Raw genomic sequence first — 27305 nt, 5'->3', positions numbered from 1 at the left:
GTCATTTTATGCCAAATTTAAAATTCAAATCAAATCCTGTCAGCTGCAGGCAACAGAAAGGAAAATCCTACGGCATGTAAAGGCAACCCTCCTGCTGCTCCTCTGCATTTCAGAATACCTGTGCTCTGGTTTTCAATTTTGGGACCACAAGAAAACCCACAGGATAGCACAGAACTCCATGATGCAGGCAAAAAGTAAAATTCAAGCTCTGAAACTGTAGTACAAGTTAATAGAGGCACTCTGATTAGGGGAAATATATGCCTGAGTTGCAGTTGCCCAGGAATAAGGTTGTAATGCTGGAAACTGTCAGAAGGTGTGGTCAGGAAATGGCAGTGGTGGCCAGCAGAACTCTGAGGTGACCCATGAAGCACAGGAGTACCCTTGGGGACAGTAGGGTCTCAAAGTGAGAGGGCAACCCTCTAGCTGAAGAGAGAGGTTTCCAGACTTGGCTGTGCAAAGCAATGTCTGACCTGACCTAGTGCTTCCAGCGGGCGGCTGGACTAGCTGACCCAGAGGTCCTTACCAACCAACCAACGTCTCCGTCATTCTGCCATTTTCCATAACCCTCTAGCTATACCTACCATCGTGGCAACACTGTAAAAGGTATACAAGTGTCTTTATTTGTTATTTGAGAGAAGAATTAACCTAAACAAAAAACAAACTGAAAAAGCAGCTTCCATCTGTAGCAAAACATTCAAAAGATGGGTCATGCCAGCATAATTATGTTTGCAGTTATCATCTGTTATTATAATGAATATAACTGGGAAACTGTATTTCTCCTTACAAAAATAAAAATTGTGTAATAACAAATGTCATCATATGTTTATAAACAGTCCATTAAAATTATCACCTAATTGACAAAACAGTAATATGGTAGCCAAAATCTATACTGCTCTGTATTTTAGTTGATTTTTCACATACGCATTAGTCTTATTTTTATTTGTTCTGAATCTTTCATTTCCCATTTTAGAATTGCTGTTAAAGACTTTTTTTTGGCAATTATAAATGCATTTGAAACTATTTGGTTACTTCTCCAGATCATGCCTTACCTCCTTCAGTAGGACAATTGATGTGCTTGTGGTTTTTTTCTTTAAATGCAGAGCAAGGTGGGGTAACAAAGAAAATACTCTCAGCCTTAAAACGACCTTTAGATTTTGCAGGCAAAACAGTTACTTTATATTTGCATGAAAATGACAGGTCCTTCAGAATCATGTAGTTTTCCTGGAAGAAAAACAAAAAGATCACATGCTGCAAATAGACCTCTAGGAAAAAAAAAAAAAAGAAAAAGAAGGTTGGCAGAATATGAAATGTTTTTTCCAATAAAATATTTTCCTGATATATTTAATACATGCCAACATGGCTTTTACTTAGAGAACAAAGCAAACATTGCTTATGTTATAACTATTTTCAGTAGCAAAATATATTCACGAGGTATTTGGATATGTCCTTCAATTCTACACAGTTCCTTCACCACGCTGCATCAAAGCATCTGGCTTCTAACATTTAGAATAGTCTCTCTGACATGATGGCAATGGGAGTAGCAATGTGAGGATGTAAATGCTAATCAAATTAAATAAATGTAAGAAAGCTGAGTTAAGCTGCTGTAAATGACAGGCTTCATCTACATTTAATTTTTTAAAAGCACATTCGAAGTCCAGCATGGCATTATGGATCCATATTTTTCTGCCTTGGTGTGTTAACTATTTCCACCTTCTTATCAGAAAGAAAAGCTCCACAACTGAACTATTCAGCTCAATTCTCTGTTTAAAGACAATGACTCAAGAAGAAAACTTTACACAAAGTGTAAGTGTCCTGCTAAATTCTCACTGTTGTCTAAAGAACTTTTGAAAATCACAGCCTAATAGCTCTAGCACTAATCATATAAAAGAAAAAAATGTTTGGGGTTTTGCTTGGGGGGGGGGGGGGGTTGAGGGTTTTGCGTTTGGGGGTTTTTTTTGGTTTGTTGTTTTTTTTCTGGGAAAATGTCCAATAAAACCTTACTGGCTAAGGTTGAAAGTATTTCACTGCCTTTTAGATCTTTACTTTGCTTCAGAATCACTAATTTCCAGCGTTCTTCTGGATAACTCCCTCTTTCTTCTAATCCCAAACTGGATTAGTCTAACCTTCACTTGGAAGGTCATTTTTGACAGGACATAGATAGGGCTGAGAATGGACTTGACTCCACGCCTTTCCCCTGCCAGGAGAGTGCTCTAACAGGCTTGGCCCCTGCTTAAAATTGTGACAGGACCATTTTTATTTATTGTGACAGAGCCTAAATGCTCAACACCGGAAACGTGAGGCCTTTATCCACCTTGACCTGTCACAGGGGGTACCAAACCTTTTGTAGCATCAACCTTCTTCTGTTTGCTTGTAATTATTTTCTTCCTCAAAAGAAACACAGAGTTTACCAAAGTAGATTGGACTAAGTACTATAAGATGATTGAGAGGAACTAAATGAACGAACCCCACAATGCATTTGGGCAGATGTTCAAAGAGTCTTTCCTGACCTCTAGTGGAAATAAACTTCTTACATGTTAACTTTCTCCTATCTTCAATGTGCATAACTTGAAATATTGGGACTGATCATAACATTATGTCACAATCATTTTTTTAATCCACCTCTAATATTCGCATTGCTGACCCCATGAAGCAGTAAATCTTACAAGCTAACAGCCTTCTGTATGAGAAATGATGTCTCTTGATTTACTCTACTTTTACATGCCATTAACTCCACTGAATTGATCCAGCAGTATAGGTCAGGGTAAGAAGGAAAGGTGAATTGTGATTTCTTCCATTCTCCGTAACCCACTAAATCAATTGTGATGCACCAATCACATTACTGTGTTGTTCCGATAATGTGTTATAGAGACGGATGACACTAGATTGCCAACAAATTGAGTACAAAGAACTGCCACTGCAATATATATTTGGGCTGACACACTTACATAGAGCTTTTCTCCTTACCTGATATCCGTCTGACTTCAGATTTAATATGTAGTATTTTTCACCTACAGTCCTTTTTTCTTACTCTATTATTCTCCTCAGGGTTGTGAAACCCACCTGTATGTCTAGTTTATTAATTACTGTTTTTACTGTTCAGTATTTGCACTGTGCTAGATAACGCTCCATGTTCTATATGCTGTAGAAACATATAAGTACTTTAGCTAAGAAGTTTGTTTGCCTGCTCTTGTTTTCTGAATAACAATGACCAAAAAAAAAAAAGATTTTAGCCTAGTGTGGACTTAAAAAATAAAAAACCCAAACCAAAACAAAACCCAAACCAGTCCAGATGCATCATTTTTATCTTTTGCAGAAGAGGAACATAAATAAGAAACATTCTTACTTATCTATGAAACATGGTATAAAGCATACTGTGTGTTGTTTCAGAACCATCCTTTCTCTTGCTGCTTAGAAGCTGTTCAGAGTCAAGCACAAGGCTGAGTGGAGACTTACGTAAGTCAGCTCCGTTACTTTCACAAGTCCTTTGGTGTCGTTGTGTGCACAGGACTCCAGTAACCAGTGGACTTGGAATTGATTCATGTTGATATCTAAATGATATAAAAAGAGAGAAAAAAGATATATTATAATTATGGTTTCACCATTGCAACTTTTCTGGCTTCTCTGGATAAAAATAGAAGGAGTTTGAAGTATTGTAGAGCATATACTACTTACATTTTTGAAAAAATCAGGCATTTAAGTTGAGCATTAAAAAAAATAAAATCTCAATGCTGCTACTTCTAAACAAGCTCCAAATGACAGAAATGACTTTGTGTCTACTGCCTGTGACTGTCTACATTGTCAGAGCATTGCAATACTGCTGCCTGGCACTGCTTGAGAAATCTGTGCCTGAAGACATGTGAAAATGTTTGTAAATCCCTGAGCTTTCTCCTTTCAGAATATGTCATAAGACCTGTTCAGTATCTGTCCAAATAAAATTCTAGTCTTGACTCTTAGGAGTAATACCAAAGGCTTGAGTTTGCTCCCATTTAAATCAATGACAAAACTTGCTGCAGTATCAATAGCATAAGTTTTCAGCTCTTCTAGCTTCTTGTCTAATACTGATTGCATAAGGAAGCAAACCAAAGTGGAATAAAGAATTAGACAAAAGAAGAAAAACTCATCAGGTAGTGCACACAAATCCTGTCATTTTTCTGGATTTCGTTCTCCTCTACACAGGGGATGCAAAATTATGTCTGTTATTATTAATTAGCTTGGTATGACATAGCCACTAATGCCCAATGCAAGATTGTGGGTTTCAGGAGAGAAAACAAATATCTTTGATGTCTTAAGGGCTGATCTGGCACTAGACTGCCACGAGCGATTTGGATGCAGAAGGGACGGATTGTAAATTAAAGAGAAAATAAGCAGTGTCTGAAATTAGCTCAAATGGTATTCTGGTAAAAAGACTGAGTAGAAGTTCCTTGAAATAGATTTTTGCAGCAACTATCTTCATAACAACATGTATGCCAATTATTTGTGTGATTTCTTTGGAAACCCAACATTTTTTATTTTTTTTTCCCCAAAAGAAATATATGAAGAAATAACTTGCTGCCTTGTAATTGTTCCCTCTCATTTAAAAATAAAGGAAGAAATGGACATGCTTTCACTTCCCCCTTAGCTGCTGGGCTTTCCCACTTGATGTGCCTATTGGACGAAGACACCAACTCACAGTGGATTTGTAAGTAGGTTTCATCTGATTTCACCTCTTCCAGTTCATTCAGTTATTGCCTATCACCTGCTTGCGCCCCTCTCCTGGGAAAAACAAAAAAACCCACCTAGCTTCTTGGGACATGAAAACTGTGCTGCTATATTAATCAAGCTATATTAATGATGTATACTCTGTGCCAATTAAGCACAGTGAATCTGATATTGATTGTATATTACCTGATAATCACAACTTATTATTTTAAACTATCTGCATGTAAGGTGGACTGCTCTTTGTAAAGCTACAAATTGGCTATTTTCCCTTATAACAACTTTCACTTGCAATCCATAAATAAATCACTCTCTCTTTGGTAGAGATTATCCAAACCAATTAAGCCTTGCCATTATCCAGCCATCCAGAAGTGGACAAGACACATACCTCAGGTAGGTCACTGACTATCACTACCTGGGCAACTGAGGAAAGATAAACCCCAAGCATCAAGAGTGTACAACAGCTGAGCATCCAGTTATATCAGTGTAGAGGTTTACTAAGCCTCTGGTCAGAAATGTATTTAAACAGGCTGTAACCCAAGCTATTTGGTATTTCCAGATCCTGGCACAGTAGAATTCTGTTTCGATTTTATTGCAGCTCCACTTCCATTCCTTATATGTGAGCTTCGGCTCTCAGGCAGTTCTTTTCTTCCTTGCTACTTCTCCTCTCCTGCATTAGCAAACCCTTAGTAACCCATTTGTAAACAGCTGTGGGTGCTCATAACCTCTCTATTAGAGCTAGAAAATCAGGAAAAGGTTAAAAAAAATTGTTATTTCACTTTCTATCAACTTGGACTGTAAATGCAGGATGAAGGTTTTTAATAAACATAATTTCTTTTTTTTTTTTTTTATTTAAACAAAATGAACAAATTACTCTTATATTTGATAGCGCTCACATCTGGTATTCTGATAACAACCTACATTGAAAAGACAGGATTTTCTTTCTTTTCACTGAGTATGTAATTAAAGTTATTTCAAAAAGGTTTTTGTACACATATAAAAAAAGTACATCAACTGCTATAAAATGGAATACATCAGGACAGCACCAGCTAAGTTTATCCAAAACAGGCCTTTTTCACTTCCCTAAACTTCTATTTTCAAGACTAAAACTTCTTCAGTTCTCATCTCCAACTTTGTGATTGCTGTTATCTAAAAGATTTGAATATAAGCATGTTTGTTAATTGCTTTTTGTTAAAAATGAGAATGTAAAAACAATTAACAACAACAAAAATTTTATCCTTTTAAAAAATCTATCCTGTAGGAGTCTAAAGCCTGAGTAATTAGGGTTTCAAAACTGAAATATAATAGGGAAGTAACTCCTACCTAAGACAGAAAATTTTTTTAAAATAGGGATAGGTGGGACATTTCATGATTAAATAAAGCTAGAGGCATGAACAACTCAGTGTATGTGCATGCATGAATTATGCATATTAAATAACAAGACAGGTTTAGAAATTATCTTTAATTTTTTTAATAAGCAAAAGGAGACAAGATTATGGAATGATCTAAGAAGCCACATAAGATACTTAAAAAAAAAAAAAAAGAAAATATTCATTTGCTTTATAAAGTTGCTCATAAAGCTTGGAGCTCTAGAGTTTCGTTTTTATGCAACATTATAGATCTGATATTGTGTTTACAGGACATGCAAAAAAAAAAAAAAAAAAAAAGAAAATCTTCACTCAGCCTTCCTTTCAGCAATATCGACTCTCCTAGTGAGATCACTATTATAATTTTATTCAGACTTTTGTTTTCAGCTGTCCATTACAAACTCAGTGGTAGGTACTGGACAAGTGATCCAAGCTGCAGTCTAGCTGAATGTCAGCCCTACCGCTAAAACTAATGGGTCTGAATTAAGCCCAGCTGAAGTTAATATGCTGGAACCCACAGCCACACCTTCTTCCGAGAAGTCATTTGAGCAGTTAATACTAACAGAATATCCAGTATCTAATGGGACTGATTTTGGCCAGTTTTATCAGAAATCTCTGCTATCCCTTCTAGAATAGGTACATAACACTGAAAATACTCCAGACTCCTTCAGTGTGGTTCCCTGATTTTCAGATTCTGAAGTGTTTTTTGTAGATAACCAATCTCCTTCTTAACAGTTTGGAGTTGTCTTGATTCTGTACTTCAAATTATAAGTCTTTATAAAGCTTTATAACTTCATTGTTCTCATGGTTAGAAAGTATACCATTTAACACTAAAAAGACCGATGCTTGCACAAATGGCAAGCATTCATCTTTCCCAGAACTCAAAATGTTTGTATAGAAACACTGAACTTGAAGAACATACTAAGTGCTAGCACTCATTCGAGCAGCTCTAAGCTTGTGAAATTAGTCAACAGAATAATCATTTAAGTAAGAATTCCTTAAAGGACTGTTACAGCTTATTCAAACAATTACTTTTATTCTCAAGCTTCTTTAAAAATAACAATAATTAAAAAAAAGTAAACCAGAAAAATTACTTTAAATCCTTGTAAAGTTACTGTCATGGACGTGACCTTGAGCTGCTCAAGCTAAAGATTTCTTTTAGTTGCATAAAGCTAATGCTCCCAAATAAACTGATAGCTAATGGTAATTATCTTGGCTATGATTTTTAAAGTAAATTTTCTGAAGTATAAAATGAATTCCTAGCCTTAAAAAAAAGCATTCCTATACAGACATCACATGAGCATGTTCTTAAAATTCCACATATGCTTAGCTGTTTTACTGAACAAGGGTATGCAGCCAACTTTGTTGGACAGAAATCTTAAACCTCGAACTGGAAATGTATTGATCACAGGATGCTCTAAAGCATGTTGAAAAGATAGCTGTTTTGATTCCCTCCCTCCTATGTTTCATCAAAAAAAGCCTTTAATTCCACATGAGTAACTCCACAAAGCTATCTATCAATTGTGTTTATGAAGATGTTCTTCATCAGATTTATCTTCTTTCTCCTCCGTCCCCAACCTAAACTCTTTAGTTTGATTTCAATTAAAATAAATAAATATATTTCAGATTTTTTTTTTTTGGGGGGGGGGGGGGGGGAATTGCACATGTATTCTTTAGTTTTAAGCTGTAAAAGCTCCTCAAAATCTCACTAATGCCAATGCCAAATACATCTGTGTGCCACTTTGAAAAGAAGTGCAGGTTCATATGCACAATTTAAGCATCTTCGATTGAAAAGATTTGCTTAAAGTACTGCAACATAACCTAGGTTGTGGCTGCATGATAGTTAATAGGAATACCCCAGGCTGACATTCTACATTTGCTAAATCTCATCATGTCCCCACAGAAATTGAAGCTTGAGACCCGTTCAGAAAAATCACCCACCACAATGCCAGGTAACTCTGCAACTTTTCCTAGCTGGAATTTCTGGTTTAAATAGTTCTACAGTTTATTGAAAATAAACTAAATAAAGAAGTAATCTCTTTTCCTCATCTTTGCCAACATTTCCCACATTTCTGTTCTGCTGTACATTTCCATTACTGCCAGCCATGTGAACGATTTCATCTAATGTGGTTCCTTTTTTCCTACCATGTTACTGCAGACAGCTTTCTTTGCCTCAAATACTTTTTTCTGCTTTGCATTACGTTCATTGTTGCAGAAGGGTGCCAACTTGACAATCACCAGGAACTCAGGTCTACTTTGTAGCTAGAAAACTGGCATAGCACAGGCAGCAACAGCAGTGAAGTTTATTCACACAACCCAACGCCACCAACATGACAACAGCCTACTATCACTCCAGGAGATCAGGTAAACGGATTTGGGAGGTATGTATTTCTTTATATTCCTGTGATCCACAGCGAGAAAATTGCAGCAGACTGTTTTGGGAACCGGGGCTAGTTCTGCCATTGGTTTGCTGGAGGTCTTTAGGCAAAGCACTTCATGGCTCCCTGCCTCTCTGTTCCACCCCTGTCAAGCGGTGCTGATGATAACGGTCTCTGCCGTAAAAGTATTTCAGCTCTAGAGTTGTATATTATTCTGTTTGATGGATGGTTGTTGGGTGATGGGTCTCTACAATTTGGTATAAAAATGCCAATTAATGCCAGCTGTGACAGCACTATTATGCAGGCAACCAAATTAGAAAAAAAATGTTAGAAAGAAAAATCAAATGGGATTTGCTGGAAAACAAGATTTCAGAGCAGACACGTTCAACAACAGCAGCTCAAATTAAGGTTTAATTACAATAGAAGTGTCTGGCATCAATAAACAAAGTAACATCAAGCTGATTTCTGTATCATGACAGGTTTTGAAGTAATTAACAAGCAGTGTCTGATAGATTTTCCCATTAGAATAAAAATACGGTAAAAAAGTAAAGGTTATAAAATAAGACATACTTATATGAAAACCTTTACTTGGCAGCACAAAAGTATTAATTTAATATAAATAACAAGCATATGTTGAATGAGTATTTCAGTAAAAAAGGAAATGGTGTTCTGTATTTTTTGTTAACAAAAGTCAGTCAGCAAACTGACTCCCTCCAAAATATATACATATAATTAATATGCTAACTGTATGTCAAAAGGAGTTGTTATCAAAATTTGGAAGATAATTAGCCATATGAAAACCCGCTGTCTTCATTCAAACCTAACCTTTCTTCAAACAGAATGCCATAAGGAGACTGAAATTTCTGTGAAGCTATTCAGTAACAAAATTACTGAAAGAATTTGTTCTGCGTGGAGCTAAACCATTGGATTTATTATATACTGTTAAATCTGATATGTCATACAGCAAATTGCAATGATTATTTGTAACTGGCCACATGGGTTTTGTTTTTCTTCTCACACTGGTGGGTTGATCTTACAAGCTTCTGAGCACTCTGGCCCTGATTCAACAACGCACTTCAGCATATGAACAGTCACGTTGACTTCAATGGTTAAGAGCAGCTAATGGATCAAGCCAGAAAGTTTAGTATCCACCAATATCAAGACACTAATGACCATACAAACTATAGTTAAAAGATAATCTCAAACATATCTTTGATTGTCTTAGGCTAAGAAGAAGAAGGAAATATAGTAAAATTAAGTAATTTCCTTTCTGGATCATTACTTGCATCATTTCTGCTCTAAAAATAGGCTATAGCAAGGGGTAAAGATTTTTGTACTTAATGTCACAGCACAGGGCAGAATCTGCTCAGGGCACACCAAGTGCATGTCTCAGTATCTACACACTTGCTTATTTGTTTCTATGGTAAAGTTACAGTATGATTTCAGGAAGGTCTGTATAAACCCTGTGTCAAAGAACACACCATCCAAGACAAAAATTATTTATCTTATTGTATTGCATGGTGAAGCTGTGCTATGGTGAATAGAAAAGTAACAACGGTAAATGGTGAAATTTATGATGGTTTGCATGAAGAAAAACATTTTATCATCTCTGAAGTGCCCAAAGATGTGCACGAGTCAAAGGCTTCCTGAAGAAATGTTCCTGCCCTATCTTCTCCCAGTATGGAACCACTGATACACCTTTACAACTGTGGATCTAATACAACACATCACTGCTTCCAACCCACCATTCTGGCAGAAGGATGAGCAACAGTGTTTGCTCTGCAGCATAACCTGCCTGTGTTTCCACACTGAGAATTATTATGCAAATAGTTGAGACAGAATATAATGCAGCGTCTTCTGCTTTCTCAGGCTTGTGTTCATCTGTTTGTCAGGCAACCATTCCTCTCCATGTCAACACAGAGTTCTACAATATGCACGGTTCCATAAAGAGTTTTTCTGCTAAAACTCAGTTGCTAGAGAGGTCCTGAAAAATATGCAGAGAAGGCTTAAATATGGGCAAAAGTCAATAAATGTAGCAGCGTTATTTACTACTAGCTGCTTCAGTTTTGAAGACACGATTAGCATAAAGTGATCCACATGGTATTTATTGCATTGAAGCATGACTGAAGAACAGTTTGAGAAGGGATACTCCACTGTACTGCAGAGAAGCAAAACATGATCTCGGTCAGCAGTTGATCATAATGCTTATTTATTTCTTCATATACTAATTCATGAGCCATTCTATGCCTCTCTGAATCATGGCGTTTCTTGCCAACATTTGCAATCTGAAGCTAATGATAGAACAAGAAATAAAGATGGAATAACAAGTGTTATTTTACTTATGGTAGTTTAGCAAATGCAAAGTGAGTTATCAGTCTTAGGATACATAGGTAAACACAATTTACCTTCAAATAATGACAAAATGCTGCATTAATGCGCTAATGCATTGCGAGCCTCTCTGCACTCCTCTTTTACCTGCGCAAACTATGTTGTCGATGTGCTCTGTCTCAGGCATTTTAGGTAAGTTCTCTCAAAAAAAAAAGAAATGAAAACAGCACTGGCTCTTTAGCTGCCTTTGCATTGATTCAGCCAGTGGTATAAAACAAAACAAAACAAAACAACCCCACCCCCAAGTGTCAAATGTTTGGTTATGAAATTCATGGTATTAATGACACCTCTGAGAAAAAGAACTTTTTAATAATCACCTATTCAAGCAGTATGATTAAAATAAACACCAAAACCCTCAGCTGACATTTAAACTTCATTCAATAAACACTTCCTAACAAGGCAAACTATCCTGCTTCCTGACCTTACATGGAATATAAGCAGTATCGTTTAAATCACAAAGATTTTGTTTCTCATGTGCCATTTAAAACAAACTGTCTTTCTATAGAACACATTCTTGGTATAATACAATGATAAGCCTTTCCAAAAATGATATTAACAATTAGTGTGTAATTTAAAGATAGGCCTGAGCCACAGTATTTGAGTCCATATCTAGACCTAGGAAGCCTCAAGGTTTAAAGATGTTTATATTGAGGGATTTAAGTTTGGGATCATCTCTAAGCCAGATTACCTCTACCCTCACTCCTTTTCCCACACACAACATCCTATACAAAGTGAGTTCAACAGTATCTCATTCTGGTTTTCTATTACAAGGAAATTTGCCTTTTGTAAGCTCCAAATCTCACAATAAGCTGCTTGCAGCCTGCATAGAAGCTTCCTACATTACTCCCTCAAAGCCAGATTTTCAAGCATCCAAAACTGAATTTAATGAAAAATAAAAAACCCAAACAAACAAGTCCAAGGCTCACTATGGTTATACATCTATGGAAAATGTCACTAGATACTCTATCATTAACTTTAGCCTTCTGCTTGTAACTTTTTGACAAATCTGGTTAATTTAGGTGGGGAGGCTATATTGAGGATAGGTAATCTGGGAGTTCTTCCCAATTCCAGAGTCAAGGTACAGGCCCAGATTACCCCTAACTCCACAGTGGGAGGAGATGTAGAGATGCAGCTCCTACCCCCTTCTCTCTCACACCCTATGCGAAAGCCGTACGAGTGGGTTTGCACACATGGACAATGGTCACAGGAGTAAAAGCAACTGGTGTTTAAAAACTCATTATTCATCAGCTGCATACATGTGATATCTTTAAATTTAGTTTATCATTTCAGTGTCAGATACCCTTTTTTGGTGTCTTTCCCTCCAACTCTAGCTACTCATTCAAGTAGTCCAGTTTCCTTCCCTGTCTGTAGTCTTTATGCAACGGGGTTTATGTCCACCTTATAAAATAGGCTAATTAAACAACACAGGTTAAAAAAAGGCATATGGAGGAAAATTGATGCAATTTACAAGAGGACACTCATTAGTTTAAACCACCATCACCATGAGCATGATGACTCGCTGCTGACAGTATAACCTTCTCTGCATCGTAAACTAAATATTGTACTTCAGAACTTAGGCGTGCTAAGAGAGGAGCTGATGAAAGGTGTCTTGTTAAGCTGCAGTACCTCAATATCTTTTTACTCACAGTAGGAATGGTAGGATTGCTGCAGGTATGATAGTGTACGTATATAAGACAAAGCTTTGACTGAAGGTGACCTCATGATACAGTTTGGGGAAAGGAGGGGAAGAGTTGAATGGTAAAAAGCTTGCCATTTTATCCCTCAGTTATTCAGACTGCCTAACAACAGAAATTGCCATTGACAATCTTAGAGACACTATATATATATATATGCATAAATATAATTTTCTGTATTTGTTGTTAAAATAATTAACTTTATATGTTGTAGTAATACTAAAGAAGTAATAAGAAATGTAGAAAACTGTGTAGAATGTGAAGAAATGTAGAAAACTTATTGAAGGAACATAAAGATGCTGGTTTTGAAAACATATTTTCTCCTGAAGAATTAAAAATCAGGTAAGAGTTTATTTATTAGTCAGCCAGTTAATTTTTTCAAGGCCTTGAAGTGAGTTAAGTCTTGATAAATGATTTTGCAATGCAATATTGAATGTGTATCTGCAGTCTGACCACAGGTACTCATCCCACATAACGATGGTCTGCTTTTGGACTGCACTCATGGATCAGGTAATTTGCAATTACATTTCTATTTCATCTTTTAATGTAAGTTCAAAAGAAATCAGTCTTTAATTTGTATTCAGTTATTAAGTTGAAGAATAAAAAGAAGACTTCTTTTAAATGCATAAATTAAGTCAAATTAAATAGACTTTCACAATTATTAAAGGTGTTCTGGAGTACAATTCAGGTCACACTGAGGGCTTGTGAACAGCATACACTATGTAAATTTTAAAATGAAGAAATAAGTGGATTAACCATACAAAGTGTTAGAACTAGTTTGATGAATGTTCTGGACCAAACCAGTCCAGTATGGCCACAATCTGCCTTCAGCAGGCATCAGCAGCTTCCTGTTAAGCAAAATCAGTCTTCTGTGCTGTCTGAGCTCTGGGACCACAGCGGGTAGTTCTGATTTGGCTTCTGATATTTGATTTCCCAGCAGACTTTGAATCAGTTCTAACTACATTCCTGGGACTAATCATTGGATGGACTTGCCCCTACGTCTCTCATACCAAGAGCTTTAACCACCTACCCTGAAAGGTATGGAGATTTGGAAGCAACTGAAAGGCATTCGGTAATGGTTTTCTGTTGTTCCTGTGGAAACATGAAGAAATGCAGTAAAGTGTGCCCTTGAAAAGACTCCCCAATATTGTCCCATTTGCAGGGGAGATGCCACTGAGGTTGCCCCTATTTACAATGTGATTTTAAAACTTTACTATTTGTCCCACTAATCAATTGCATACTATCTGAGAAGTTGCACACTATCTGCTGTACCAAATTGTATTATTTGTTGATGGTTTTCATGATTCCCACCAGCAACAAGTGAAGTATTGTTAGCACGTCACATTTGGACATCAACCAAATAGTCCAAGTCCTGTAGTCAGTAAAGAAAAACTGGAGATGGTCGGATGCTCCCCTTTTCAGTCTCTCCAGGCAGTATAAAAAGGCAAAGAGATTTTAAAAAACAGCAGTGGGATAACAAAAACCTTATTCCTGGAAGTACATTAGGCCTATGTAAGACAAAGTTAGGGAGGAGTAGGAATTACACAGAGGATACTTCTGACAAGATATTCTTTTAAGTCTGGAATAATTTCCCACAACAGTTAAAGCTGACAGCATTACCTACCTCCCCGGGCAGGATACAGGCATCTGAATCAGCTGTAGCACATGTGAAAAGCAAAATTATGCAATGTCTACTGGCGAATTTCTAAAGCGTTGGTCTAGCTGAAGATTCTTGTGCTTGGGGGCAGCTTTACTAATTAAATCCCTAAATACAAATGTACATTATGTGTACCCGCACAATCAGCCTCTGCTGAGCCAATGTCTCTGTATTAGCATAGAAATATGAGGGAAATATGTTGGTGTATACCTGACTATAATTGACAGCAAGGTCTTCTTGCTGAAAGAACCATCTGGACCACAGTGATACCTTCAAGTACAAATATTTTACTGCTTAAATACTTATATTTAGAAAATGGCCAGCTGCTCAAACACTGATCTTCCTAGTGCAACAGTTAGTACCAAACTAAATAATCCCTTAGTGTTAAGCAACTACTGCTGAATTCTTTACAATAACAGCTAGAAACTCCAACTGGCATTGAAGGGTTTCATTAGCTTCAACAGCACTAGTTCCATGAGAAAGGACCACAGGATAACACAGGGAAAGCTTTCAATTATTGTAAAACCTGCCATATGAAATACCTTAATGCAAACAAAAGAGTCAGCACATACAGTCACTTCATTTATCTCCCTGAACTAAGTAAAAGTTAATTTTGTTTTCCTAAGATCTGGTTTTAAAAGCATTTGTGGCAGCTTTCTGTTTGCTTTGCCTTGCCTTGCCTTGCATTTTATTCTTCCCTGTAATTTAATTCATTATTCTTGTTTGGTTGATTTATCAGACAATGGAGGATTCTTTGCCTCTCCCTGCCTTAAGTGTTCTTATTTTTTTTTTTCTTCTGCTTTAGCATTTACCAGAAACACAAAGAAAGAAGCCTGACGCCAAGTCCTAATGCATTTTAAATATTTGTCTTTTTAAGCAAAACCAAGGGGCAGATATATTGATTTTAAATATCTAGAAGTACTTTAAATGTTTAATTTAAACAGGGGACGTAAACGCTTATAGACTTCATTCAGAGATAAGTGAAGGAAACTAAAGCTTTACCTGAGCAAGGAGAGTTACACTATACTCAAATAAGAGGCACTAAGAATACAGCAGTGAAGGCAGAATAATGGGTTAGAAAATATTATTATGACATGTTGCTTTGGAAAGAAATCATCACAGTAAATTACATTCTAATATTTTCATGTATTATCTTTATTGCAGCAAGTGATAAGAATTGATGCAGTGAGCTCATAAAGATTTTTTTTCCTTCTGTCTATAGGAAATATTTATATTTTATACCCTGAAGATACAAAAATTTGCAGCAACTTGAAGGTTTTTCAGCTGAAGTCCAAAACCTCAGCTCTCTAGTTGCCAAACCACTGAGGAAGAGAGGAAACATAAGGATCTTTTTATTTTCACACTTTCAGTTTTGACTACTGCACAAGATTCTGAGGATCTTAATAATTCTAAGTAGTTAATCCTTTTAAGTAGGGGGTTCAGACTGCATCCATTCTTGGTATTGGATAGTACTCTGTGACTCCAGCACCAAGGAGTTAAAAGTGATTTAAGTTGATTCCACTATTTGACATAAATAGCACATAATTTCTAATTTCGCACATTCGAGATGGCCAAAAAATCTGGCCACAAGCAAGTTCTTCTTTTCATTTACAAAAGTGGGATTCGTGCTGTTTAAGGAATGTACTGTGTTTCTCTAATCCCAGGCCTAAGTCAGAGGCAGCAAGTGAAAGACATTTTCTTCTTTCAGAAAGAAGCTATTATATTCATATAATTACAATATGCTTTTGTGATGACTCTTTCTAGCAAAATTATGTGCATTTGCTAAGCACCTTGTACTGCTTGAAGTGTGGAGTTATTTTTACTAGCATAGAGCCTGAAGTAAAGTTATTATTGCCATCATACCGAAGCATTCAAACTGAAAGATTATTTCAAAGAGAGATTTATTTTAATGTAAAGTCCAGATCCTGCATTCCATTCATGCCTCATGCTTACTGAAGCTAATGGGACTTAAGAAATGACACTTGAAGAACAGGCCCAAGTAGGTCTTTCCTGCTACCAAACTGTGGCACATTATGATGCATATATATGGAATTAGGATCTTCCATCCCCTTACTCAGACTTTAACTCAAATACTGTGTTCTGTTTCTGAGTACTGATAAGCAATCACTTCTTTACTGTATAATAAAGCCAGTTCAGTAACAGTTTGCAACACCCCCTCTATTTCAGTCGGAGCACAGGATAGAGGTCTGATGAATTCTATCCAGGGGAATAATATAAAACCAAGAGCTTCAGCCCTAATGTCACCATTGTGGTCTTTCACTGGCTTCCTAGAGGCAGATCTGCAAATGACGCTGAGGAAAACATCTTCTTCATAGTAATGGAAGAACTATCTTTGAATGTCAAAAGACATCACCATACATTCTGGAAGTCCTGAGGTACATTGCAATAAACTGCTAGGTGGCCTCTGCAGCCTGATATTCAGGAAGGACAAATTCCCTGTCATTCAGAAAACAATAACAACATCTGTTATAGGGTCTTACAGATAGGACTGAACAACTCGCTTTAACATCAGAGTTCTTCTTTGAGCAGATGGTTGGACCAGCTGACCTCCAGAGGTCCCTTCCAACTCATTTAAATTATTCTATGATTCTGTTCTATTTTGTCCTTTTTAGAAAGAGTAAAATGGTTCAAATTCAAAAGCAAAACAATTTCTTAGCTAAACAAAGAGACCAATGAAAGTAAAGTAATTCTCTAAAACAATCTTAAGAACACACTTGTGTTTCCTAGGTCTGAGACTGCAAGAAATCCACACAAAGCTTTCCTTCTGTTTGTTTCTGTAATCTGTGGTGTGCTGTGATGCTACACTGTCGGGAAGCAGCACAAAACTCTTCTATAGAACCATCTTGGGTTCAGACAGAATTAAAAGAAAAATAATAATCTCAGGTCTAAGTAGACTGGTAGGGCCACTGAATTCAGGAATACAACAAAGATTTCTGAGCAGCTGTTACTATACAAAATGAGTAACATTCTTACAAAGCGAAAGACTGCTATTTTAGTAGTTGTTAAAGTTTTCATTACAGCTAAAAGACACTCTGTATCAACGTATCATACTGGTTTAAAGGTCTTAATCTTAAAGAAAAAAAAATCCAAAATCTAAATTACTTATTTATTTCATCACCACTGAAACCACCTCAGACAAAGAGGTCAATTCCCTGTCGGGAAGGATTTGAATTCTGATTGCATATTTGCAATGAAAATAGCCTAGGTGCTAGGCCATAGAGTAGGCTGAGGTAAATACTCTCTCAGTGCTTCCTATTATAGTCGCTGCACTCTTGTATCTCCTACAACTCCCTAAACACGACTTGAGACAGTTCAGTTCATGAAGTAGAAAGATGCGTGGGTACAGTTCCCAATGCAGCTGGCTCCAGTAACTGCTGTCTTTCATAAAGACACGACTCCGCCAATATGCTGCTCCTGCTGTGTTCCTCACACAGTGAAAAAGGCTTCCTCTCCAGCAAATCGTCACTAGTAAACTTACAGTCAGTACCTCATCCATGTACTACATAACCTCCAAACTCCTGTAAGAGCTTTCAGAAGCTGCTAGCTTCTCGGGAGCAGGTAACTGGCTATATTTCAGTTCCACACGAGGCAGTGGCTCCTGCTGAGTGACTGCGTATGCTGTCAATCAGAACACAGATATTTTATTTTTAAAAAAGCAAATAAAAAAGTAAGTAAGTGTGACGAACTGCCACATTCTGCCCCTCTTCACACGCCTTTGCTATCACTGTTGGTTATGTGAGAAAAATGAAGGCATGGCTGGGGCATATACCTACACACCCCAGTCCATGTGACAGCTTGCTCCTACCATGTGACCAGAACGGATCTCTGGGTGTCCCCTTATAGAGCTGGATGTACACAGATTCACACAAGATGAGTCAGCTGTATGGTCAGCAACTCAGGAACTCATCTGGTCTATCCCGGTCACAAGGTGACAGTATGTAAATCCATGTCATTTCTAATAGGTCTGTGCAATATCTGTCTTTGAAGATCTCCAATTGTGGAGATTACACCACTTCCAAAGCTATAAAATATTCCCAGACTTCATTTAATCTTAATTACTTCTTGTCTCAGCCACTATGAGAATGCTGACCAACTTATTTCTTTATATAGGCATTTATCACTTTTACTACAAATATGACTTCCCGGTATGTTACAAAGTGTGGGATTCAGCTACAAATCTAGTTGTCAACATTTAAGTAACTACGGTGTAACATCTACTTATAAGCTCGATATCCAAGTTACCATTATAATTAGTGGACACCTAGATCAAGATATCTACCTAGGTGGACACCTAGTTCAAGATGAATATTGCTGTACTAATTATGATTTTTCCTCCATGAACTATAATGGTGAATTTGGAAAACTACTTGTAAGGTGAATTTCACTAGGGTTGGTGGCATTTTGGTCATAGGACACATAATCTTTCTTCTGGAAGAGAAGGCTGGCAAGAAAAGGGCTGCAGCTGGATCGATTGCTCCACTGGGCTGAATCTTGCCTGTAAACTGTGAGTTGCACAACCCAGCCTTACACTTGTGGGAGACATCATAGTCTTCTCACCTTTGAATCTTGTCCCTCAGTTTTTTCAGTTCAAACTGCTCAGAATTGAACCTCAGCTCACCAAGAGATGTTAGGCAGAAGACTATGCCTTCTACAAATATGTTGTCTACGCTCCCTTCTATACTCAGTAAGGAAGAGAGATATCTCCTGAGAATGATTCAGCTTTTGTGTGGGATGAACTGTTTCAGATGTCATCTGATTTTCTTTTTTGACTATAAAAGAAGCTTGGACAATGAGTTGATATCTCACTTCAAGAAGGCTAAAGCTTAAGGTGATCAGTCCCAAGCTCAGAATACATAAATCTCACTTTGGATAATGAAAACCATATTGTTAGGTAAACTTAGTATTCACACTTAAAAATGCCTCAACTTTTATTTAAACTTTAAATTATTCCAGCTTTCCACGAAGTTAGGCAAAAGTGAAATATAATGGGGAAAGATAGGAAAAAGAAAGCCAGCAGAGCCAAGATAGGGACAAACATTTAGAATGTGTATGTAGTCAGGCTGAGTCAAAGCTTGCAGATTTTATGGAGGAATAAGCGTTTGATTTGAAAGTGTTTGATATAGCAGGACTAGAAAGGTAACCATTCAAACAGGCAGGCACTTTTTAAGAAGCAAAAGATACCTCTCACAATCCACACCATCCAGTGTGACATATGTTACACAGCATAATTGAATGGTTATATAGACTTTCCTCATTCAGGGTGGCGCTGCATACACCTAAACCCCAAAAAACTTAAATATTTCTAAAATTCTTTGAAAAAATCCAGAAGAAAAGGTGGTTATCCATTTTGTAGCCCTTTATTTCAAACACAAAAATTGAATGGATTTTATACATGTGCTACTGCTACACATGTAGATTGCTCCAAGTTAAAACAGTAACAGTGTTAGCACATTTTCAAATAAGAGCATATGAACCTGTTATGGCAAAGGTGGAGCAATGTGTAACAACCTATATGCTCCTAGAAGGCAAGAAAGGAAAATGTCTCTTTTGATTTCTGAATCTGATTAGACGCTTAAAAGTTATGGCATTTTCCTTTAGACTGGAAGACTTAAACATAAAATTGTTGTTAGATTTTTTTTCTGAAAAACACAAGGGTGCATGCATTCTAGCAGAAAACAAACTTAAAGATTTTTCCAGTGGTTGTGGCCAACTATTCATCCTGTTCTAATTCAAGGTGACTGATAAAGTTTGGCATAAAGCCTATTACGGCCTTAACATGAGCCAGTGTAACTCTAAATTTTGTGGTTCAAACTACAGTTTAGCTTTTGTGACACTACTGCATGATTTCCATATACATTCATTTCCTGACTCATTTTTCAACTGACAAAGTCCAACAAATGAAACTGCAGTGGCATCAGCAGAAAATCCACCCAGGAACTCTACATGCTTGAGACCCTGCAACCACACTCCAGGGAGAAAACATTCATAGCCACAAAAACTCAGTTGAACCTAAGGCCAAATTCTGCTTCCCTATTTAAAACTTTACAGAAGCAATTTCCACCAAACTAAAAATTATCTAAGCTCTGGGAAGATTCAGTGTCCCAACATGACTGACTGCAATTTTTGGATAGTTGATTCACGTCATTTCCCTCTGCCAGACATTTAGACATCCATAACGCAAAGAGGAGAAGCAATGTTTCACTCTACCGTGAAGGTGAAGGGAAGGAAGGATGGCTGTAGGATTCAACTTTGAATGATTGTACAAGGTTCATTATATTATATCAGTGTTCTAAAACTCTGAGGTAGTTGATGAGAGTTCCTCCTTAAAAAAAATAGTAAATTAAATATTTGACAAACCTGTCTTCTTCCAGTAGACTTTGACCTGAAGTTGATTGTCTTGATAGAAAGGAGTTCCAATTTTAAGAAAACGAGTGGATTTTCTTCTTTGAAATGTTGGGTAAGGATCTGCCAGTCCCTTCTGGGGTTTCCCAGCAGAAGATGCCTGTTCCTCTGCAATACAAAGAACAATCAGGAATAATTTGTTTAAGTACAGTGCCGCATAATGACTATGTTAATAGTGCTGAAATTTAGAAAACAATACTATTTTTAATCCAAATTATCTTATTTCAGTAACTTACCTAAATAAAATTAATGTAATGAACAAACTGTTCATAATGGTTGAAAAGCATATCATTTGTTTGAAATTCAGCCAAAAAAATATTTTGGACAGAGAGAGAAAAAGATAAATATATATTAATATGAAAATGCTGTGTAAATTTGCAAAAGAATAGTAAGGAAAGGGAGTGTATTCATATCGTCAAAACCAAGAAATGTTAACATATTGACATTTTAAACAGGCATAGTATCTAGCAGTAGATCTATATAATCGTTCATGGTCTTATATTTGTGCAATGTTTGAATATACACAAAACCCAAGGATGGCATTGAGTGCAACCCACAGAGTGCCACATGTGGTTATTACATCAAAGTAAATATAATCCTTTGGTATGCTGTATAAGAACACTCTGGTCAGATTAAAGATCTTTCTTGCCCACTTTCCTGTTTCCAACAGTGAACAGTGAATGCTTAGGAAAACATGGTAAGAACAGAATTAACTTTGAGCAATTCTCTTGGTGTTATGTGCCTAGCCTCCAACAAGCAATGGTAACAGGATGTCCTTCGTCAAGTATTTCATTTGGAAACAGTTCATCAGCACTTAGCAGGGTTGACAGTATTTCTAGATATTTCCAGCTGAAAAGGCAGCAATGCTAATTCAAACTGCATTTTCATTGCACACTTGCAAATACATCAATTCTGATTAAGAGTCCAGTATTTGCATCAGATTAACAGAAAAGCTGTATTTATTTCAATAATACACCTAAATGAAAAATAAAGATTCTAATAATTAGGAAGTGGCAAATTATTAACTACATAGAGAGAAAGAAGGAAAGACTCGGGTTTCAATAATTCCCATGAGCAACATGTAAACTTGAACATTGTGCCCTACATGCAGCTTCAGCTGAAACCCACTTGCTTTTTTGCCAAATTTTACTTTGTCAAGCCTTTGCTTAATCTGACATAATTTTACTTTTTCTTTGCTTGTTATAAATTAAAATAAAACTACCAAACTTAAGCAAATTCTTTCTCAAGGCAACCATAACATTTATACTACCTAAAAGGAAATGAAAAAGTGATAGAGAAAAATACAAACTTAGATCTATTAGGTATACCCCAACTTAAAGTATTTTAATTTTACTAAATCTCTGCTTTGCTGTTCTCTGTCTGCTCCACTTCCAGAAAAACCAGGACACCGATTTAGAATATTTCTATATAAAGATCAAGAGACAGAGTCTTATTGCATTTCCCAGAAGTGACGCATACAAATATAGTGAGGCAACATATTTCTGAGTGTGGGGAAATATAACGCCAGAGGGCCAGGGTCAAAGCTCACAGAGGTCTGTAGGACTAAATTACTTCAGCGGGTTATGGACTACTCTCCATTCTGACAATAGGAACAGACACCTAAAAAACCAGAGCTTAATTCCACAGAGAGCAGAGCAACAGACAGTGGGACTTCAGCAAAATTGGCATGTTGCTTCTGGAACTACTTCCCAAAGGCCATGGAAGTCCCCAGATAAAGAGGGGGGCGTGAATGTCATGTCCTAGATAATATTTCAGGCGATATTTTTTTTCTTTTTCATATTTCTCCATCTGCTTCTGAGTATTCTCAAAAGTACCTCAAGCAGGACTGGCTCTGTACCTAACTAACTTCAGTGAGATTTAGAAGATGAATTTGCATCTCCTCCGGGAGCAGTTTTTATTTGCTTTTCTGTGTAAGCTATAATGTAGCCATTTTTTTAAAAAATGTCGAAAAAGGTCCAAATACACTTCAGAGTGCTCTATCCACTAAAATGTGTGACATCAGTGGTTTAGGTTCAAAGAATGTTAAATCCTTTACTTCATGGCTTTAACAGAGAGGATGCTCAGCTTTGTCTATAAACTTATTATTGAAGTACTCTATTGTAAAACAAATGTGTGTTTTAGTTCTCGCAGGCACTGATTTGCATTTAAAAAGAAAATACTGCTCATTAAGTAAATGGCTGTTCCTAACTTGAACATAATAGTCAAATACTTGATGTATATGAGAAAACAAAAATATTGCTCTATGACTCTGATTAAAAAAAATAATAATACAACAATTAATTAACCTTTTAGCCAAAACAGTCACTGCAGTAAAGGGAAATAAAGCACAAGGCATTAGAAAGTCTATGCTAATTAGACATTAGTAGATAGCAGACTTTCACAGAAACTACTGATGGACTGTTTTCTGAAGTAAAACAATCAAGGAGAGGGCAGATTATCCAAGCAAAATTGTGGAAGGAATTTAAATCCAGTTGTGATGATGATAGGAAAGAGGTGCCACTGGAGTGGACAGAAAATTATCAAACTCTCAGAATCAAAAACGAGGAACAGGGTAAATGAACTCTATTCGGTAGAGGATTTGTAAGTAATAAATCAGATGTGATCTGCATCAGATTTTGAAAAACACGTTTTGGAGAGGGAAAAGTGAAACAAAGATCTTCCTCTCCCAACACAAACCCATTGGTGATATACACCCCAAGCGACAGACCATTAGTGAGACCATGGAGAGTGGATACAGCCCTGCCAACGAAAGGGTTTCTCACAGTAAGTACAGAATGGCACCAAAAATGACCAATCCCAATTACTCAGCTTCAGTTTAGAGGGGTTTTGTTATATAGAAAGTCTTTATTTACTATCATGCTTAAAGACTATGATGATCTGACCTAATGTCAGGACTAGCAATAAAGCCTGACAAACATTAATTATCCCTGCTCACAAGAGGGGAAAGTTTATAAGGCTATTCTCATAGCAAAATCAGAGAAAGAAATTCAACAGCTTGCCCAATGTCACTTTGGCCAGATGTGTATAATGGCACTCAGAATTTCATCCCAGTTTTGAGAACACAGCTCAGCCTCAGGTGAAATCCAGGCACCAGCCTTCTCCTGTGACCTGGAGTAAAATAAACTCAGTTGCACAAAATAAACTCAGTTGCACAAAATAAACTCAGTTGCACTCAGTTGCACTAAGACATAATCTGGTGAAATGCCAGTCAAGATGACTGGACTGAAAACTAACACCTGAAAGTTTAGCACTGAGATCCAGAACTTCACAGAAACTTCTAATCAGAAGAGAAAAGAAGACTGGGGAGAGGGTGTCTGTGTAAAAAGAAAAAGGAAATTTTTGCTTGTTTATCTAGCAAAATGTGCTTTGCAGGGGAAAAAAAAAAAGGCAGCAAAACCAACAAAAAATTCTTAGGAAAATACTCAGTAAAATGAGAACATCTCTCACAAATACCAATGATACACTTCTAGTTGAGTTCAGTGGCTGAGTATACTGGAATTAAACACCCAGTTCCCACTGTAGTTTTTCTTCTACTGCATCTCCTGTGTACATACAGAAAAGAAAACAAAATGTGGTAACTCAAAGAAGATTTTGATATCACGCACAATGCTGCAAACTAGGTCACTTTTCTAGGGGATGACCGAAAGCACAGGTACAATCTAGGAGAGCCAGGATGGAAAAAGCAGAACTCGTATATTCACTTGCATTGGGCTTCACTGAGGCTTTAACCCAAACTTGCCTTATGCATACACTGTGGAGATTCAGGCTCATATTCTGGTATGGATTGCAAGCAAAGACTCAGTGTATTGATGAGATGAAAACCTGGCCCTCTTCTGTCACTTAAGATGGATCAAAAAGGTAGTAAAAAATAGCTTAATATGGGAAAAAGAAGGATCTTTATTTTATCTTCTTGCTACATTAAAATGTGAAGCAATTGTAGATATGAAGGTGTCTCATAGCTAACTACTTTAAAATATAAACTGAATATGCTTGCAGAAGGGTCCAGCAACAACAGCATTGATTAATTAGGGTGAGAGTAGTTATGAAAATGGCGACAAGTAAAGTTTAAACTTTGAATGTACTTTAAAAAAAAGAATGTAAATGGATGGAAAATGAAACGGAGTCAGAAGAGAATGTTTAAAATTATATTTAACATCTTATTATCAGAATTTTGCTGTACTGGTTAATCAGAGACACATCAGCAGCTGGGGAAGTAACTTGGTATTGTATTGTAATTGTACAAATAGCATTTAACTAAGACTAAGAATCATGGTTTGCTTTCAGATTCAGATATGCTTTCCAGTTATATTACTTAGCAAGTGAGGTTTTAAAGAAGATCTTAAGAAATAATGTGACAGCTAAAGCTCTCAAGATACTAATTTGAATGTGGGTCCTATGCATGCAATAATTTCTTGAAAATTCATTGCTTGTCAGGCATGGAACATTTCAGATTCCCTAACAGACGAGCTGATGTTTTATATCAGTTCATAGTAGATATATATTTGTGTGGTCCAAGAATCTGAATGAATGGGCTTCTGAAAATACTCAGGATTTTGAAAAGCATTGCAAGCTAAAACTGTCCAACTAAGACAAAGACACAGAAATGGTTTTATTCCAGCCACTGACAAATATAGTATTTATAGTTGTATTAAAGAATATTAACACCAGTCATGCAAATACTTCCATTTTCATTGCATTTTTTTATTTCAGGTGAGTAGGATCGAAGACAAAGAATTAAACAAAAACTGTGACCAATTTTTAGATAAGAAATTTAACATTAAAAGGTTACTCGGTTTCACCAAGACATTATCACTATGATAGGAAATAGAAAGCTTTAGGAAAATTATTTTTAATTTGTGAAACCATCATATAAAACATTGAAATTCCAGATGAAGAAGAGATAAAGCATTCAGGTGTTTGGGTACAATTACTCACTATTATTCCTGGTGTCCTGAGTGGTGCTAAAATGGAGAGAAACCTTAGCACTTTTTAGGCGTATCTGACCCCAACGTGTTACTGCCTGCAGTTCTACATTGTAGTTGCTGTTGGGTTGGAGTCCCTCCAGGACCACGTAATTTTGGGCCTGTAATAGAGGAGAATAAATATACAAAATAGTTATAGTATTACTGAAACACAGGCCCTTATTAAAAGCAGGCCTGTTAACTTAGGCACACTACTCTTTTGAGAATTAGAAAACAAAACTCATGTATAAATTTCAACACATGAAAATTGCCTTTCTTTAAAAAATATATTTTATTGGACTCTGTTTTTCCGTGTCATTTTTAAAATACTGATCTTCTTGATGTTTACATAATTTTGGTAATTACTTGGCAAATACAGACACCTATTGTTTAGGTCAAACCTAAAGGGGGTGGGTTTTTTACATATTACAAGTTTTTTTTCTGATGCCAAAATTATTTTAGCCAAAGAAATTTAAACCTTTTATTCCCCCATTTCTGTGTTAGCAAAGTAATTGAAAACTTTTTTAGAGACAGTCAGTCTGAAGACAGCTAAAATCCAACATTTAGTACATTTGTCAATATTTTCTATTTGTTTCAACTGTTGAAAACAAAAAATGAAAAACAAACAAACAAACGAAACAAAAGCCACAGCCAAAAATACCCTCTCATTGGTAAGAACACTTTTCTGCTATAGAATGGAAAACAGAAAAGAAAAAATACAGTTTCCATTGTCATGGAAGTGTCTTAAACGGGGAAACACCAGAATAGGATTATCATTCTCCAGTCAATAATCCATAAATTAAGGTAAGTCCCATGATACTGCAAAGAAGAGCTAAGGCTCCTCAGTATTCTTACATTTCTAAATTTCTTTAAATGTATTTGTAAAAATACCCTTCTAGCCCATATCTCAGACAGAAGACGTTACTCCATGTTTTCATTAGAATAATTTGTGCCTCTGAAGTTTGACAGTCTATCCAGACTTAAAAAGATAACGACATACTGCCATATTTAACACTTCAGGGATTTTCAAAAGCATTTCATATCAGTTACCTTTACTTGTTTTGTGCTGAGATATTTATAACATTGAATATAACACTAAATTAACACTGATAATATTGTAGTCAAATTATTTGAATGTCTACCTGGAATGATTTCATATGGAAATCATTATAAAATTATTTAGACTAGACTACATCTAAAGGTAAAAACTGGGTAGAAAAAAAATCTTTAATGATCTTTAAAAAATAGGATTTTTCCTTTTTTTTTTTTTTTTTTTTTCCATTTTCTGCTATTTCAATTTTTAGACAAGGCTTGCTACAATCAAAGGACCATTGATTAGCAGTAGCCTCAGGAGTGTCCTGTGGGAGAAGTCTAAGTCTCACTGGCATTGCCGTACAGTTTTATGACATGCTGTCGAAGAAAAAGTGACTCAATGACTCAGGAGTAATATGAAAGATATTCTAAGAGTCTGCCTTTTCTCTAAATTATGCCTTGGCTCTTCCGGATTTTCCTGTATTCATGGTCAGAACTTGGTCCCAATTATAAAAATGTTGTATGTTGGATACAAATATAATACAAATATATACAAATAATATACAGGAGTTTTGTTTTCTAATTTCAAAGAGTAGTATGCCTAAGTTTTAACGCATTTATACATAGGATGTACCCTACACAAAGTGCCAAGACAACATTAAGGACCCAGCTCAATTTTAAAATTCTCT

At 36.4% G+C, this 27305-nt stretch overlaps 1 protein-coding gene and 1 long non-coding RNA gene across 3 annotated transcripts in view; both read right to left on the bottom strand.

Moving 5' to 3' along the window:
- Positions 1–27305, bottom strand: part of ANOS1 (anosmin 1) — a 140836-nt gene that overhangs the window by 6584 nt on the left and 106947 nt on the right. For both annotated transcript variants that reach the window (XM_075776697.1, XM_075776705.1), the window contains 4 exons: positions 25559–25706; positions 20558–20710; positions 3454–3548; positions 1050–1221 (listed from right to left, as the gene is read on the bottom strand). In XM_075776697.1, the coding sequence (XP_075632812.1) occupies positions 1050–1221; positions 3454–3548; positions 20558–20710; positions 25559–25706 (568 nt within the window). The remainder of the gene's footprint in view (positions 1–1049; positions 1222–3453; positions 3549–20557; positions 20711–25558; positions 25707–27305) is intronic.
- LOC142605314 (uncharacterized) lies at positions 10431–14182 on the bottom strand. Its single transcript, XR_012839008.1, has 3 exons — positions 14147–14182; positions 13553–13614; positions 10431–10731 (listed from the first exon to the last, which is right to left on the bottom strand). It is a non-coding gene; the product is annotated as an uncharacterized LOC142605314 (long non-coding RNA).

This window comes from Balearica regulorum, chromosome 1 (genome assembly GCF_011004875.1).
Source record: "Balearica regulorum gibbericeps isolate bBalReg1 chromosome 1, bBalReg1.pri, whole genome shotgun sequence".
Taxonomy (NCBI): domain Eukaryota; kingdom Metazoa; phylum Chordata; class Aves; order Gruiformes; family Gruidae; genus Balearica; species Balearica regulorum.
This window is presented reverse-complemented; position numbering and strand designations above follow the sequence as displayed.